The sequence below is a fragment of the Mercenaria mercenaria genome, chromosome 5 (assembly GCF_021730395.1).
Source record: "Mercenaria mercenaria strain notata chromosome 5, MADL_Memer_1, whole genome shotgun sequence".
NCBI classification, from domain to species: Eukaryota; Metazoa; Mollusca; class Bivalvia; order Venerida; family Veneridae; genus Mercenaria; species Mercenaria mercenaria.
The window spans coordinates 27,779,928-27,796,894 of NC_069365.1; the positions used below are offsets into that span (position 1 = coordinate 27,779,928).

Here is a 16,967-nt window from a genome sequence, read left to right on the forward strand (position 1 = left end):
ATCTTGGTCATTGGAAGGTCTAACCTGATACATTCTAATGAGCGTTTAACAGTTCTGATTAAATCAAAATTGCAAAGAAGTGAAAATATTTAAAAAGTGCAGGTCTGTTTATCAAATGTATATGAGACATGTCACTTTTGACAGTTTTCCTATTGTTATATTCGGAATTTGTTGAGCGAAAACGCTTGTACGCGAGACGTGCCGACCAAAGTAGCAAATTCGACCCAAGTGACGAATTCGACCTCAAGTAATTTCGACCCAGCGTTTACTGAAATTAATTCTAATGTTGCTGTTTCTTAGACAGACTAGTATAATAAAACAAGTGAAACAGTTGAGTTATATCAATATACAGGACTGCAGAAATGTCATTGAAGCTGATGTTCATCATGAAGTATTCTTTAACTGAACAAAAGTTTTGCAGTTTTTTCGATCCCAAGTCTGTTTCTGAGTTTTGTCTGATAAAATCCTTTGACATACAGCTTTGAAACTTTCAATACTTGTGTACCATCACCATTTTAATTGGATGCAAACTGTAAGAGAAGTCTAGTAAAAAAAGAAAATGTGACGGACAGACAAAAGGTGGTACGCCTCCCAGGTCTTCGGCACCTGACGCATACTGTGAAATCATTATTATTCGTGGGGGATTAATTTTCGTGGATTTCATGGTTGATCTCAACCACTAATTTAAGTCCCAAGGAACAAATTGTGCCCACGATAATTTTAATTGAACGCAAAGTCGCCAAAATTGTAATGTAATGCCTAGGTTTATAATCGGATAATTAAGATTTTAACTGTACATTTCGAAAGTCAGACAAAACTTGTCAGCTCTATAGTAGCTTCAGGGTGTAAAACATCCGTGTATTAATTACCAGGTGGACAGGAAGTGAAATAATGTGTCTGCTGTGTTTTCATGTATAATCCTTTATAAACTCAATATACTCTGTGATCAATAGAGAGGTGCCCAGGTGACGGGCTAAGGTACTTGTTCCCGCTCTCATGAGCTGAAACTTAATAAGCGTTGTTAAGAGCTAGGCTGAAGTACATTTATAATTAAGAACTTATAAATGTTTATAGAGTTGTTAACAGAACTGTTTTAAGAAGTCTCATTGAACTTTGATTATATCTGTGAAATTCGTCTGAACATTTATAAATAACTGTGCATTGCTCTTCTTAAGAAATAAAAATGTTAGAACTGGCATAATCATGTTGTGTTTTAGTCAAACTTCAGGTACACGGGCTAAGTGTTACATTACAAAATAGACACCATAACTGTTCGATCTGATCTGTAGTTGTATGCATGCGGCAGTACTAACCTGCATTTGTGTAGTTTTTGGAGGCTCCATCATCGATAAACATAGGTATGCGTGGAAACAAAACCGCCTATTTCATTTAGAAATGTACCCGTGGTTTGTTTATGCTTGTCAAAGTAAAAGTAGATAATAAAAATTGAAGTTCGACGTAGCGCCATGTGCCAACCGCACTATAATACGGCTGTTATTTGATTTTTTCGGCCCCACTATGCAAACTTAATGTTTATACACTAGCCTTTATTTTTACTGACATGTAGTAAAATACTACGACTTTGGAACTATCAAATATTATAAATTAATTGCTAGATTTGCGTCCGATGCATTAATATTTAATTCATATTACACGTTTCCTGGCAGGAAATAACACATGCACAAGTTCAACAGCTTGTAATTTTAGATGCAGAAGCGCCGTTTATTTTGCAAAAAAAAAAATCAGACCAGTTTATAATAGTTTATGTAAGGATTACTGTGGTTATACTACTGAGTAGTACTACGGAATAAAAACAACATTATTTAAATCTGTAATAGTTTGTTTTGATTTGCAGTACAATAACTAGTTCTTGTTAAAAACACGATCTAATGATCAGTGATCAACTTTATATTTGTTTCATTAATGAATGCTACGGTTTTGACATCTTTAAATTGGCACCGACTTTTCTTATTGAATATTTCACAGTTTTAAAAAGTTTTACAAATTAGTGGTCGTATAAATATAGATAACGCGGTCGTAAATTGGCACATGATCACTCGCTAATCTCCTGCGGCGTAGATTGCAAATTTGGTAACCATGGTAGCGCTGTTTGACACATGTAGGTTTTACATGTAAGGACAGAAGTAGTAGTAGATCTATAATATTTATTCCTGTGGAAATTATGATTTTTTTTACAAAAATTGAAAATCCATGAATTTACGTCCCCATGAAACAGCTGTTTTGGCCAAAACCACGAAATTTTGTGCCGACGAAATTAAATGATTTCACAGTAAACTGAAATGTGCTGTAGGACACAGGGTGTGCCCCGACTGATTTGTCACAAATAAGGGGCAATAATTCAAATGTTTGAGCTAAGGGATATAGCTTCAACAACTTATATAATGGATATTTAGGCATTACTTTTAGCTATGGCATCACAACAAAATCCACAATGATTTCAGGGATGAAAATAGAGTGCAAGTTTATTCATGATAAAACTCATGCAAGGTTTCATCAATTTATATCATATTCTTTTTGAGCTAGACAAGTCACAAACTTTTTCAGATGGACACACAGACAGTCAGGGGTGTAACTGTTTCAATTTATCGCAGTTTAAAACCGATTTGAGTTATTACTTATATTTTCTTAACTTGTTTCAGTTATCATAAAATATTACAAAGCCCTACTGTGCCAATTCCTCTTTATGAATGAGACTAATGCAATTATTTCCTGAATCCTTGAACTTTTATCTTTCCAGCTATGCAGTAAAAATTTTCATGCAAGGTATTGATAAAGTTTTATGCAAAAGTTTTAAAACTATAAAACTCTTAACATCCCATTATGGTTATCAGGTCATGATCAGACTAAAAGAGAATTTGATTAACCACAGTTTACTACTAATTTCACTTTAAAGGTCACTTTGTGAGAACAGCAAAAAGACTTTTTTTAATAACTTACCTGAGTTAACTATATTTTATATTATAAAAGGCTATAAAATGCTTGAAAAAGTAACTGAAGTAGGTTATATAGCTTAAAACAGTTACAACTCTGACTGACGGACAAGACCAAATCTATTTGCCCCCTCCACTGACTGTGGTGGCCCACTTTTGGACTTCTGGTTAAAGTTTTGCCTGCAAGTTACTACATGTATCTCAAAAACTAATATTGATTTGAAACCTCACATGTTTCTTCAGGTTTATAAAACTAGGTCATAGCATCAATTCCCATAACTCTGACGTGTATTTTGTAAAATTATGGCCCCTTTTGAACGTAAAAACTTCTGGTTAAAGTTTTGCATGCAAGTTACTATCTCAAAAACTAATGCAGATACTGGATTGAAACTCTGTAGATATTTTAACATTTAATTAGGGTAATATTCCTGCTTCTGGGACAACAGTGCAAATAGTGAGCCTTGGCTGTCATACCGACAGCTCTTGTTCTGTCACAGTTTTTATTTTTTTAACTAACAATCTTTTCTTGTACATGGATAATTGTGGATGTATTGTAGTCTTTGAGGCTATCTATCTTTTATTCAAGTCGTTAAGTACTCCTGTCACTTGTCCCAAGTGACTCTTGGGAAATTTGACATAATTGTTCAGTACTGTAATATTTCATACCATATGAAATCTGTTAATGACTGTGTAGGAAAAGAATGATTGCTTAATTGAAAACGGTTTCATTTTATTAGTATTCAAATGGCTGTGTTTTGTTTTGATTTGAAGACATTTTCATAGATATTCACCAGTAATATTTACAGATATTTTATGCCTTTTTTCAGTGCTGCAGATCAGTCTGAAGCTTCATCAAGTATGATTTAACAACCCAAGATTTGTTACGTCTGTAGAAAAACATGAAGTTCTACATTCACTCGGAAGATCCGGAACTAACTGTAGTTATGGTATGGGAGAAAGACAAAGCTGGAACTATACAGGATGTGTTGAATACATTTATTGAATCTTTGAAGTTAAAATTTCCTGTATGCAACACTCCTAAGTTGTTATGTACTGTTAAGAATGGCAAAGGAAAAGTTATTGATAAATCTAGTGCTGTTGGCAATGTTGTGAAACACATGGATGACTTGCATGTGAAGGTAGAATTTGATAAAGGTGAAATAGGTGTAAGTGTTGTTGAAGATACAGCTACAACAGAACATAAAAAGCAAGCAAAAGACTCTCAGTCAAATAAGGATATCTTATTAGGTAAAAATAATGCAGCCATCATTCATGTTGGAAACAACAGGTACAGGAAAGCTATAGAAATCTACAAAGAGATGCTGAAAGTTGATTCAAAGAATAAGTCGGCTTACAACGGACTAGTAACATGTTACAAAAAAGCAGGCAGGTATCAGAAGGGGCTGTCATGGGCTAAGAAGGCTTTAAAGCTGTTTGAAAATGATGTCGAATTACACATCTTGGCAGGGGAAGCTTATATAGGGTGTGGTAATGGTGATGAAGCCATTGAGATTCTTATTAAATGTTCAAAACTAGCTAGAAGTTCAGGGGGTCTTAGCACAGAGCATAAACACGAAATTCAAGTGTTGCTTGCTAAAGCTTACCTTATAAAGGAACAGAGAGATATGGCTATTGCAGTGCTTCAAGGGGTTTTAAGAGAAAATATTGAGCACCAGGAGGCTCTTGTTGAATATGCAGGCCTGTTATTCCCACTGGGTCCATCACAGAAAGAGGAGGCAATGTCTGTTTTATTAACTGTTTTGGCAAGAAACAAAAATGACAAAAATGCTGTGGAGAAATTAGCAGATGTGTGTCAGCAACCAGGTGGTATGGAGGTGTTAAAGGAAGTGGCTGGACCAGTGATAAAAGACTCGGCAGCTCTAGTGTTTCTTGGAAACTGCCTCAGGGACTGTAGTGCCATGGAAGAATGCCTTCAACTCTTCCATATGGCTTTAGATGTAGAACCAAGTAATCCCAGTATAGCACTGATATATGTACATACTTTAGAGGTGGTAGAGAGACATGATGAAATTATCAAGTATTATAAAGAGTACTGTAGCCAGTTCTTGGAAAAATCTGTAAATGATGTTACTTGCTCAGAAGTCAGTGATATCATTCACAGTATACCAGAAAAGCTTGAGGACAGGACAGAGGGTGTATCGCCATGGAAACTAGGGGATAATGTGTTAGCTAAATCAAGTATGGGGGAATATACTGATGAAGAGAAATATTTGCTAGCATTTTGGTTTACACTTGTCAAAGTTTTGTTTGTTAAAGGTCAGCTACAGTATATTCCACCTTTGTTGGAAATGCTTCAACCTCTTTGTGAAGGTCGTGACCTTCACCTTAGCAACATTAGAAATGAAGCAGCATATTTCAACTGCATCAGAGAGTTATTCAAGACCTATGGAAAGATTCCTTCAACAAAGCTGTCACATGGAGAAAACTATATATATTTTATTGGTGACAGTCACTGCATACCTCCAGCCTGGCAGAAAATAACTGTACAGGTTTGTATTATTGGCAAGCTTTTTTTTCAGTAACATCTGTGATTTCTAAAATTTAGTAATTTTGGCCAAAACAGCTACATGTAGATTCTACTGGTATTTCTTTGGGATAATAATTGATAGATTTCATATTTTAGCATTAATGTAAATGGGAATTTTAATTTTTTTTTTTTTTTTTTTTGTATTTAATTTTGTCCATTGACATAACCACAAAATTCACACTAATGTGTTTGCCTTAAATGATAATGATCGAAGAACATTCAAGAACTTGTCTGCAGTCATTGGAGTATACTATTGAATATCAGTTTAAATCATTAACCCAGTTAAAAGATAAAGAAAAATGGCCAGAACTTCCAATGAAGGTGACATTAGGGTAGTTTAAGAAATTCACATGCTGTTGTTAGAACACAAGCTCTATGTGCACAGGTGACTCGGGTCACATTTCAGGTTATAGAAAAGAAACCATCTCATTTGGATCAGATTTAATAAATAATTTGCATACAGGTTGCCAGAATGTAATTATTGTCATATATAGATGGTGTTTTTAGAATTCTTGAGTGTATATATTACCGTCACATGTAACATAACATGGCAAATTATTATGCATCTAAAAGGAATGCTTTGCTTTATAGTTTATTTTCATTCATGATATGAAGACTTGCATGATTTGAAAGTTCCTTTTTATATACAGTCAGACCTGTTAAACAGACTGAAGACCACCTTTGCATAAAGACTTTTTTTTGGCTGTCCTTAAAGTGGTATTGGTACACAGTTTTGATGGAGTCAGCATTCTGATTTTGCATGATATTTAGGACTGGAACTTACCAACCTCATTGTTCTGAGATTTATCCCCTTGCAGGGCATTTTTAGCTTGACTATACGAAGTATGGAGAGCTGTCCTACTCTGTCTGGCATTGGCTTCCTTCAACATCCACACCTTGGTTAAAGTTTTGATGCACTTCCTCTTTATCTCTGTAATTACTTGATGGATTTGTTTCAAACTTAAAAGAGTTATTCCTCATCATCAACCACATCATATGACACAAGGTCCATAACTCTGGTACCAATATTTCACATAGAATTTGAGGTTAAATTTTGGTGCACTTTCACTCTATCTCAGTTATTACTAAATGGATTTGATTCAAACTTAAAATAGTTGTTCCACGTCATATTATACATTGTCCATAACTCTGGCACCAATATTTTACTTAGAATTTGAGGTTAAATTTTGGTGCACTTTCACTCTATCTCAGTTATTACTAAATGGATTTGATTCAAACTTAAAATAGTTGTTCCACGTCATATTACACAAGGTCCATAACTCTGGCACCAGTATTTGATGAATTACTCCCCTTTTTACTTAGAATTTTCAGGTTAAAGTGTTGGTGCATTTTCACTCTATCTCAGTTATTACTTAATAAATTGACTGAAACTTGAAATAGTTGTTCCACATAATCACGTACATCATATGATGCATGGGCCATAACTCTTGCACCAATATTTCATGAATTATGGCCAGTTTTTACTTAGAATTTCAGTTTAATTTTGATGCTTTTTCACCATACCTCTGTTGTTACTAAATGGATTTGATTAAGTGGTTGTTCCATATTATCACCCACACCATATGACACAAGGTCCATAATGCTGGCACCAATATGTTATAAGTTATGACCTCTTTTTGCTTAAAATTTCAGGTTCAAGTTTTGATGCACTTTTGCCTATCACAGTTATTACTAGATAGATTTGATTCAAACTTAAAATAGTTATTTCTCATTATAAGTCACATGATATGACACATGGTGCATTACCCTTGCAGAAATTTACCATGAATTATGTTCCTTTTATACTTATTTAATGTTTTGATACACTTGATCTCTAGTACTTAATATTTTTGATACAGACTTAAGCTGTTGTCCAATATCTTCATCCACAATGGAGTCATTAAACACTCCTGTGACAGCTTGACCTTCCTCAGAATTAACCAATATCACTATCCAGGATCGAAATAATAGAGTGCACTGTCTCCTGTGACAGCTCTTGTTTCTGTAATGGCTGTATTGGTTTTGATACATCCCTTGTTTTTATACCCCACAAAACGAATTTTTTTTTTGGGGGGGGGGGGTGTATAGGAGTGAGCTTGTCTGTCGGTCCGTTGGTTTTCATGGTTTACGGACAATAACTCATGAAAGGCTTAACAGATTTAAATAATTTTTGGTACACAGGTGTAACATCAGAAAATACAGGTCAAGTTTGACTGAGGTCAGTAGGTCAAAGGTCACAGCGACCCTGAACAGTTAAATGGTTTCTGGATAATAGCTTGAGAACACTTGGGCCTAGGATCATAAATTTTGGTACACAGGTGTAACATCATGAAGTACAGGTCAAGTTCGACTTTGAGGTCAGTAGGTCAAAGGTCAAGGTCACAGTGACCATGAACAGTTAAACTGTTACTGGATGATAACATGAGCATGCTTGGTCCTAGGATTTTATTACACAGGTTTACCATTATGAAGTACAGGTCAAGTTCGACTTTGAGGTCAGTAGTCAGAGGTCAAGGTCACAATGACCCGAAACAGTTCAACGGTTTCTGGATGATAACTTGAGAATGCTTGAGCCTAGGATCATGAAAATTTATAGGTACCTTGGTTGACCAGCAGATGACCCTTAATGATTTTGAGGTCACATGTCAAGGTCACAGTGTCCCGGAATATTTAAACGGTTATTCGGACAGTTAACTTCAGAACGCTTGGGCCTAGGATCACGAAGCTTAATAGGGAGGTTGGTCATGACCAGCATATGACCCCTATTGATTTTGAGGTCAAAGGGTCAAAAGTCAGAGTGACTCGGAGTTTAAACCGTTTCGGACAATAACTTGAGAACGCTTGGGTCGAAAATCATGAAACTTCATAGGGAGGTTGATCATGACCAGCAGATGACCCCTATTGATTTTGAGGTCAGTAGGTCAAAGATCAAACAAGTTTAGCTTTGACATAATGTCATTGGCTTAGCTCTGTGACAAGGCCGTATTGTGGAGGTATAATTCATCACTCCTGTGACAACTCTAGTTCATTTAATGCCTTGATTCATGCTGCTGGAGACTAATTTAGGAAAATGTTTGGTGAAGTACTAATAAAATTTTTGGGGCCTCCGTGGCCGAGTGGTTAGAGTCGTTGACTTCAAACCATTTGCCCCTCATCGATGTGGGTTCGAAACCTCATTTGGGGCGTAGAATTCTTCACGTGAGGAAGCCATCCAGCTGGCTTACGGAAGGTCGGTGGTTCTACCCAGGTGCGCGCTCGTGATGAAATTATGCACGGATGGTCACCTGGGGTCTTCCTCCACCATTAAAGCTGGAAAGTCGCCATATGACCTAAAATTGTGTCGGTGCGACGTTAAACCCAACAAAATAAATAAATAAATAATAAAATTTTTATGTGTTGCTTACATTTTGGCTATTTTCCACTTAAAATTCTTATATTTTGTTACTCTATCTCTTTTTAATTTAAAAATTCCTTTACATTGTTCTTGTGTTTTAGGGAAAAGAGAATTAACACATTGTATACTAGATAACACTTTGTACAGTAGAATTCCGCTATTAAGACCACCTATGGTTCTTTGTAAAACTGGTCTTATTAGCGGTCTGGTCTGATTAGTGGACAAGGCTATACGGGGAAGGTCTGGCAGATAATAACACATTGGAATACAATCAAGACGCAGTAATGGCAAACACAGTGTTAAATTTATATGTAGCTTTATTTTCTTTAATTTCTTTAGCCTTAAATACTAAAACTGTGTATTAATTAAGGACGCACTTAACTGATAATGATTTGAATTTTGTTCAGTTAAAGACAATTACAACAATATCAAACAATTTCAAACTTCATTCTCCGCTGAAATCCCAAACGTATTTACATTAATAATAACAAACAAACACCGTTTAGATCTAATTAAATCCGTTTTAATCCAGTCAATTCAATCAGTGGGCATTCGTCTAATTACAAACAAATTAATTATTTCAACAATTTCTTGTTAAAATAGCGATGTAGAACACCAAACATCTTTAAATAACAATTTCAGACAATCAAACAGTTTGATACGTTGTTTTGATAACGTTTAAAAGACTTGTTAGCAATTAACGGATAAATACACAATGTACACGCTTAACGTGTTAACACGATGTCGCACGTGTTAATTCCCGTGGCGATTCACGGTAACATACAGAAAAATTTGAGTGATCGTAATTGCGGTGATTAATTAAGTGTGAAAAAATCAAATAGTTCTGAAATTGGTGGTCGCATTAGTGGATTAGCGGTCTGGACACATTTTCGGACAAACGACCATTGGTTTTAAGAAGGAAATATTCTGTTCTTTGCAGAATCAGTCGTATTAGCGGTGCGGTCGTAATTTCGGCGTGGTCGTAAGTAGGAATTTTACTGTATATTACATAACTGTTGGATTCTTTCGTTGAAAAAAATATATAACTGTAGAAAAAAAAACATTTTGCAAGGGATAACTTCATTACAATACTCAGCTTAGACTGATTTTTTTTTTCAATTGCAGGATGCAACGTTTATTGTGCTCCCAGTCCTGTCAACTGGTACTAAAATCTGGCATCTGAGATCAGAGAGCAAGTTCTACCCAAAAGTAAACTTTTACTCAGCTATCAGAAACATCCCTGATAATTCCACAGTGGTTGTTTGTCTTGGTGAGATTGACTGTAGAGAAGCGCTGCTTAAATGCTGGGAAAAAGCTAGGTAAGTTTGTTATGCTGAGGAAAACTTTGAGAAACAGTTTTTCATTTGTGGGGAACTAGGGAACCTCAAAGAAGACAGATTTTTAGCTCGACTATTCAAAGATTAGGTAGAGCTATTGGACTCACCCATGCATCTGCATCTGCGTCCCGATTTGGTATGTAAGCTGGTATCTCAGTAACCACTGGTGGGAATGGATTGAAACTTCACACACTTATTCACAGTGATAAACTGACTTACATTGCACAGGTTCCACAACTCTATTTTGCTTTTTTTACAAAATTATACCCCTTTTTCGACTTAGAAATTTTGGGTTAAGATTTTGTATGTTAGCTGCTATCTCAGTATCCTTTAATGGGACTTCACACACTTCTTCACTTTCATGATCTCACATGCAGTGCTTAGGTTCCATAACTCTATTTTGCATTATTACAAAATTATGCCCCTTTTTGGACTTTTTGGTTAAGTTTTTGTATGTAAGCTGGTGACCACATGTTTTATTGGTCTCATTTGAAATACTTTAGTAAATGGTTAGAGAACACCAGTTGTTTTCCTATAGACTTCCATTGTAACATTATGGTGTGTATGGCCTCCTATAAATCGAAACATATATATCCAATCACATTTTTTAAGAACAATCTTAGTTCCACCAAAATATCGGAATAGTGATACTTTATTTTCATGTTAATGAGATTACCCCCTGTTTACGCAAATTTTGTCAAAATGTATAATGAAATACTGTAAATGCAGTAAAAATATTCTATTCTGAAAAAAATAATCACTTCTTGCCAAGTTCTTGGGTTTATTTACATGACTGACCAATCAGAACAGACAAACATTACCTTATTCCCAGGTATACACTTACCTCATTCCCAATAAGTTCTCTGTATTTTTAAGCTCACCTCAGGGTGAGCTGTTGTGATGGCTTGCTATCCAGCCAGCCATCTGTATGTCCATCAGACATTTGTCCACACTTTCCTTTAAACAACATTTCCTCCTAAACCACAAGGTCAGTTTTGATGAAACTTCACAGGGATGTTCCTTGGATGGTCTTCTTTAAAAGTTTTTCAAAGAATTGAATTCCATGCAGAACTGGTTGCCATTGCAGCTGAAAAGAAAATCTTAAAAAAAAATTCTTGTCCAAAACCACAGGTCCTAGGGCTTTGATATTTGGTATGTAGCATCATCTAGTGGTCCTCTACCAAGATTGATCAAATATCCGCCTATGGTCAAATATGGCCCACGCCCTTGGGTCACATGGTTTATATAGACTTATATAGGGAAATACTTTGAAAATCTTCTTGTACAAAACCACATGGTCTAGAGCTTTGATATTTGGTATGCAGCATTGTGTAGTAGTCTTTTACCAAGATTGCTCAAATTATCATCTGGGGTTAAAACAGGCCCCAACAGTAGGTGTGTGGGGGAGGGGGAGTGGGGCGCATATGGTTTAAATAGACTTGTGTAGGGAAAACCCTTTTAAAAATTTTTGTCGAAGATATGTTTTATGTACAGGATAGAAATTTGGACCACCTGTATTATTTTTGATACAGATTTTAATACTCATTAGCCCACCATCATCAGATGGTGGGCTATTCAAATCACTCTGCGTCCGTGGTCCGTCGTCCGTCCGTCCGTCCGTCTGTCATTCCGTCCGTCCTTCCGTTAACAATTTCTCGTTATCGCATCTCCTCAGAAACTAGTTATGGCCCTTTGTTTATTTCTATAATTTACATAGATTTATATAGGGAAAAACTTTGAAAATCTTCTTGCCCAAATCCACAGAGCCTAGGGCTTTGATATTTGGTATGAAGCATCATCTAGTGGTCCTCTACCAAGATGATTCAAATTATTTCCCTGGGGTCTAATATGGCCCCACCCTGGGGGTCACATGGGTTATATAGACTTATATAGGGAAAAACTTTGAAAAAACTCTTGTCCAAAACCACAGGGCCTAGGGCTTTGATATTTTATATGTGACATCATCTAGTGGTCTTCTACAAAGATTGTTCAAATTATCCCCCTAGGGTCAAATATGGCCCTGCCCTGTGGGTCACATGCTTTACATAGACTTATATAGGGAAAAACTTTGAAAATCTTCTTGTCCAAACCACAAAGCCTAGGGCTTTGATATTTGTAATGTAGCATCGTCTAGTGGTTCTCTACCAAGTTTGTTAAAATTATCCCCCTAGGGTCAAATATGGCCCCGCCATGGGGGTCACATGGTTCATATAGACTTATATAGGGAAAAGCTTTTAAAAACTTCTTGTCAATAACCTTCAATTCAAACATTCAAATTTGGACCACATGTATGGTTTGGAGTGGCAAGATGAACCTTGATATGAGTTGACCTTAATTTTGACCTAGTGACCTACTTTCACATTTCTGTAGCTACAACCTTCAAACTTGGACCACATGCATAGTTTAGTGCACTGAAATAAACTTTGACCTTGACATTGACCTAGTGACCTACTTTCACATTTTTGAAGGTACAGGCTTCAAATTTGAACCACATGCATAATTTTGTGTTCCGAAATGAAATTTTACCTTGATTTTTTGACCCAGTGACCTTCTTTCACATTTCTCAAGCTACATGTTGCAGTCTTCAGATTTGGACCACATGCATGGTTTTATGTACGGAAACAAACTTTGACCTTTACATTGACCTAGTGACCAACTTTCACATTTTTGAAGGTACAGTCTTCATATTTGGACCACATGCATAGTTCTGTATTCCGCAATAAAATTTGACCTTGATTTTGACCTAGTGACCTACTTTCACATTTCTCAAGCTACAGCCTTCAAATTTGGACCACATGCATGGTTTTGTGTACCGAAACAAACTTTGACCTTTACATTGACCTAGTGACCTACTTTCACATTTTTGAAGGTACAGACTTCAAATTTGGACCACATGCATAGTTCTGTATTCCGAAATAAAATTTGACCTTGATTTTGACTTAGTGACCTACTTTCACATTTCTCAAGCTACAGCCTTCAAATTTGGACCACATGCATGGTTTTGTGTACCAAAACACACTTTGACCTTGACATTGACCTAGTGACCTACTTTCACATTTTTGAAGGTACAGACTTCAAATTTGGACCATATGCATAGATTTGTGTTCTGAAGTGAAATTTGACCTTGATTTTGACCTAGTGACCTACTTCAATATTTCTCAAGCTACCACCTTCAAATTTGGACCACATGCACAGTTTTGTGTACCGAAATAAACTTTGACCTTAAGATTGACCTAGTGACCTACTTTCAAATTTCTCAAACTACAGTCTTCAAACTTGATGCACATGCATAGTTTTGTGCACAAAGAACTTTGTCCTTGAAATTGATCTAGTGACCTACTTTCACATTTCTCAAGCTACAGCTTTCGAATTTAGACCACATGCACAGTGTTGTGTACGGAAATGAAATTTGACCTTGAGCTAGTCAATAAGTCTTGAAATTTGGAACACACAAAAATGGCACATTGGTGGGCCCCAAGATCACTCTGTGATCTCTTGTTTTTAATAGTCTTAATCGTGACCTACTGACCTACTTTCTTATTTTTGAAGGTACAGCATAGAAATTTGGACCACATGTATAACTTTTGATACAGATTTCAATACTCATCTCTAACTCATCTCTAATATTGTTAAACCTAGTCTACTAACCTACATTCTTGTTTTTGAACCTACAGCAAAGAGATTTGGACCACCTGTATAATTCTTTACAGATTTCAGTAGTTATCTTGAATAATCTTTACCATGACCTACTCACCTAGTTTTTATGCCCCGAAGGTGGGCTTATTAAAATTGCACTGTCCGTCCGTCCGTGTGTGCATCCGGTAAATTCTTGTCCGGGCTGTAACTCTTCCATCCATCAAGGGATTTTGAAATTACTTGGCACAAATGTTCACCATAATGAGACGACATGGCATGCACAAGACCCAGACTCCTAGCTCCAAGGTCAAGGTCATAGAGGTCAAAGGTTAACATGGTCTGTTTCGTGTCCGGTCCATAACTCTTCCATCCTTGAAGGGATTTTTAAATAACTTGGCATAAATATTTACCATAATGAGATGAGGTGTCAAGCACAAGACCAAGACCCCTAGCTCCAAGGTCAATGTCAAACTTAGAAGTCAAAGGTGTTTCTTGTCTGGTCAATAACTCTGCCATTTATCAAGGGATTTGAAAATAATTTGACACAAATGTTAACCATATTGAGAAGGTGTGTCACACTTGTGACCAAGGCCTCTTAGGTCAAGGTCAAGGTCACAAAATGATATGTGTATTTTTTTAAACATACAATGTCGCATTCTTGGGCCGACTTCAGGGGCATTTGTCACCAATAATGACAGCTCGTTTTTGTTTCTGAAGCTTAGCGAAGAAATTTGTTCAAGCAAGCAACTAAACTCAGGTGAGCGATATAGGGCCATCATGGCCCTCTTGTTTGAATTGGTGGTCTCTGACCAAATAAGATGACCATAAATAATATGCAAGAATCGTTACAGTCATGTTTTTGACTGCAAAATGATAAATCTTGCACTGTAATAACTGGATTTCTGTTGAAGTATCATTGAAGACTATAAAGTGAAAAATAAAATTTCTGTAACATATTTTTGTCTTGTATTTTATATTTTCTTTTTCAGTAGACAATACACTTTCAAATGAAACCAAAATTATATGAGCTTACCAGGCATCAATATTTGATATATTTTAACAGCACTGTAATACAGAACTTCCTTATTTGTGGATTGGATACCTTAAATGCTTGGTAAAAATAAGGCAAATATTATTTAGTAAGAAGTACTTCTTCATTGAGAAAAAACAATGTTTAGAAGCACCTCTTAAAAGACTGTTTTATAGATAAATTGCTGTTGTAACTGTTTTCAGGTATGACACTATTGAGGATGGCATGGAAACTGTGATAGACATCTACCTTCAAGTTCTGAAGAGTCTACAAAGCAAGCACCAATGGAAAATCTTTATACATCCTGTACTACCAGTCTTGGATGTAACTCGACCAATCGTATTGCAGTTTAATCGAATCCTGGCAACCATGCTTCTGAGAGAGCCAACAATCCATTGGCTGAATTTTGTAAATGAACTTCTGACTGGACCTGAAGAGGAAAAGATGCTGAAAGAAGAGTTCAGACTTGATGGAACACACTTACATCCTAGATATGTTTCTGTTTTAGCTGAATCTCTGTCTCAGTATTCTGGTATCTTTAACTGAGAGTACAGACAGAAAAAAATATGACAGATTTTAAATTACTTGTTGTACTAAAGCTGGTCAGTCTCATTTCAGTAACATATTAATACATTTTTCACTTTCCATATATTTTGTCAGAATATCTATTTTATTAACAAAAAGGTTAATTTTATTTACATTTAGAGCTAGATGCCTATTAAAAATGTCTTATGTTTTATTGTCTTTTATTAGTTTTTTTTTCACTATTTTAAAAGCTGTGTATTTCTTTTGATTTCAATTCACATTTCCATTAACTTTCATTATCACTTTCACTTTCATTTTCTAATGAATTGCTGCTATTACCTATCATGTATGTGTATGTTGACGTTATTTATCATCATCACTGGTTTAAAACTATATGGTGGAGCAGTTCCTCATGTATAGAATGTTTGTCAAATTTAAACGAGTGATAAAATATTCATCTTAGTTGGCCAAGCTTGTTAGATAGATCAAATACTAAAAATACCTCAAGAGAAAATTTAACTCACTTAAGGATGTACGAGTGTTTTTTTTTTCAGGATATCCGCCATTTTGAAAAATGGTTCTTCGAATATTGCTTTCTAACAAAAGTTTTGCGGAAAATTAATGCTCAATAATTAAAATATGGCTAATAATGTACAATTTAACCAAGTAGATTCTACTTTTTGCGGAAAAAAAAATTTTCACCTGTATTTTTGGCTGGCATTTGCCTAAAATTGACGTAAGATTTACAATGGAGTAGGGGTAGGTAATTTCAAATATCTATTAAAGTAGATCAGGTTTGGTTTTGATATTTTCGTGACTGATTCATATAATGATAAGCTATGATTGAAATAAAAGTTTTCAAGATAGAACTTTATATTTATAGCTAGAAAATATAAATTAAAACAAAAATATCAAAATTCACCAGTTTTTAACAGTTTTTTTCTTAATAAATCTCTTAGATGCACGGTGACCCCATCTTTTTTTCTTTCCATTTTGAAGCATTTATGTGTGTCATTAAAGCTGCAAAGTATTTTGTAAATCTTAACGTCAGATTTTTTTTTGTATATCTAAATACGTTTTTTTCTATTGAAAATAAAGTGGGTGGGGTAATTATGTCAACATGTAAAAATGAAAGAGATTTGTTAGTGACATGTATGCTTATATAATACTGACATCACCTTGTATTCAAACTAACCTGTAAGAACTGAAATCCCTATAACAGTAAGTGGATTTATATTTTTATAAATGTACCACAATTTTTCAATTTTACAAAATTTTCAGAAATGCTAAACAGTGGGTGAAGAAAATGCCCTTAAAATTAAAACGAGTTTGGTAAACACTGGTTTTTAGCTCACATGTCACAAGTGACAGTGTGACTTTGTGATCGCGCAGCGATCCGTCGTGCCGTCGTGCGTCCGACCTAGCGTAAACTTTTGCTTGTGACCTCTCTAAGTCACAATTTTTCATGGGATCTTTTAGAAAGTTTGCAGAATGTTCATCTTGATGATATCTAGGTCAAGTTCGAACTGGGCACGTGCGTCAAAAT

The 16,967-nt window shown here is 35.5% G+C and overlaps 1 protein-coding gene across 1 annotated transcript; it reads left to right on the forward strand.

Annotated features, from left to right (window-relative positions):
- Positions 1-20: 20 nt before the first annotated feature.
- LOC123556712 (uncharacterized) lies at positions 21-16,644 on the forward strand. Its single transcript, XM_045347632.2, has 4 exons — positions 21-102; positions 3,779-5,461; positions 10,019-10,212; positions 15,100-16,644. The coding sequence occupies exons 2-4, from the start codon at positions 3,851-3,853 to the stop codon at positions 15,440-15,442; spliced, it is 2,148 nt and encodes a 715-aa protein (XP_045203567.2). The 5' UTR covers positions 21-102; positions 3,779-3,850; the 3' UTR covers positions 15,443-16,644.
- Positions 16,645-16,967: the final 323 nt, after the last annotated feature.

Bases quoted from the DNA above. Each gene is read 5' to 3' on its own strand.
- LOC123556712 (XM_045347632.2), top strand. From the start codon at position 3,851: ATGAAGTTCTACATTCACTCGGAAGATCCGGAACTAACTGTAGTTATG. The intron at 5,462-10,018 runs GTTTGTATTATT...TTTCAATTGCAG, and splicing joins GGCAGAAAATAACTGTACAG to GATGCAACGTTTATTGTGCT. The intron at 10,213-15,099 runs GTAAGTTTGTTA...AACTGTTTTCAG, and splicing joins AAATGCTGGGAAAAAGCTAG to GTATGACACTATTGAGGATG.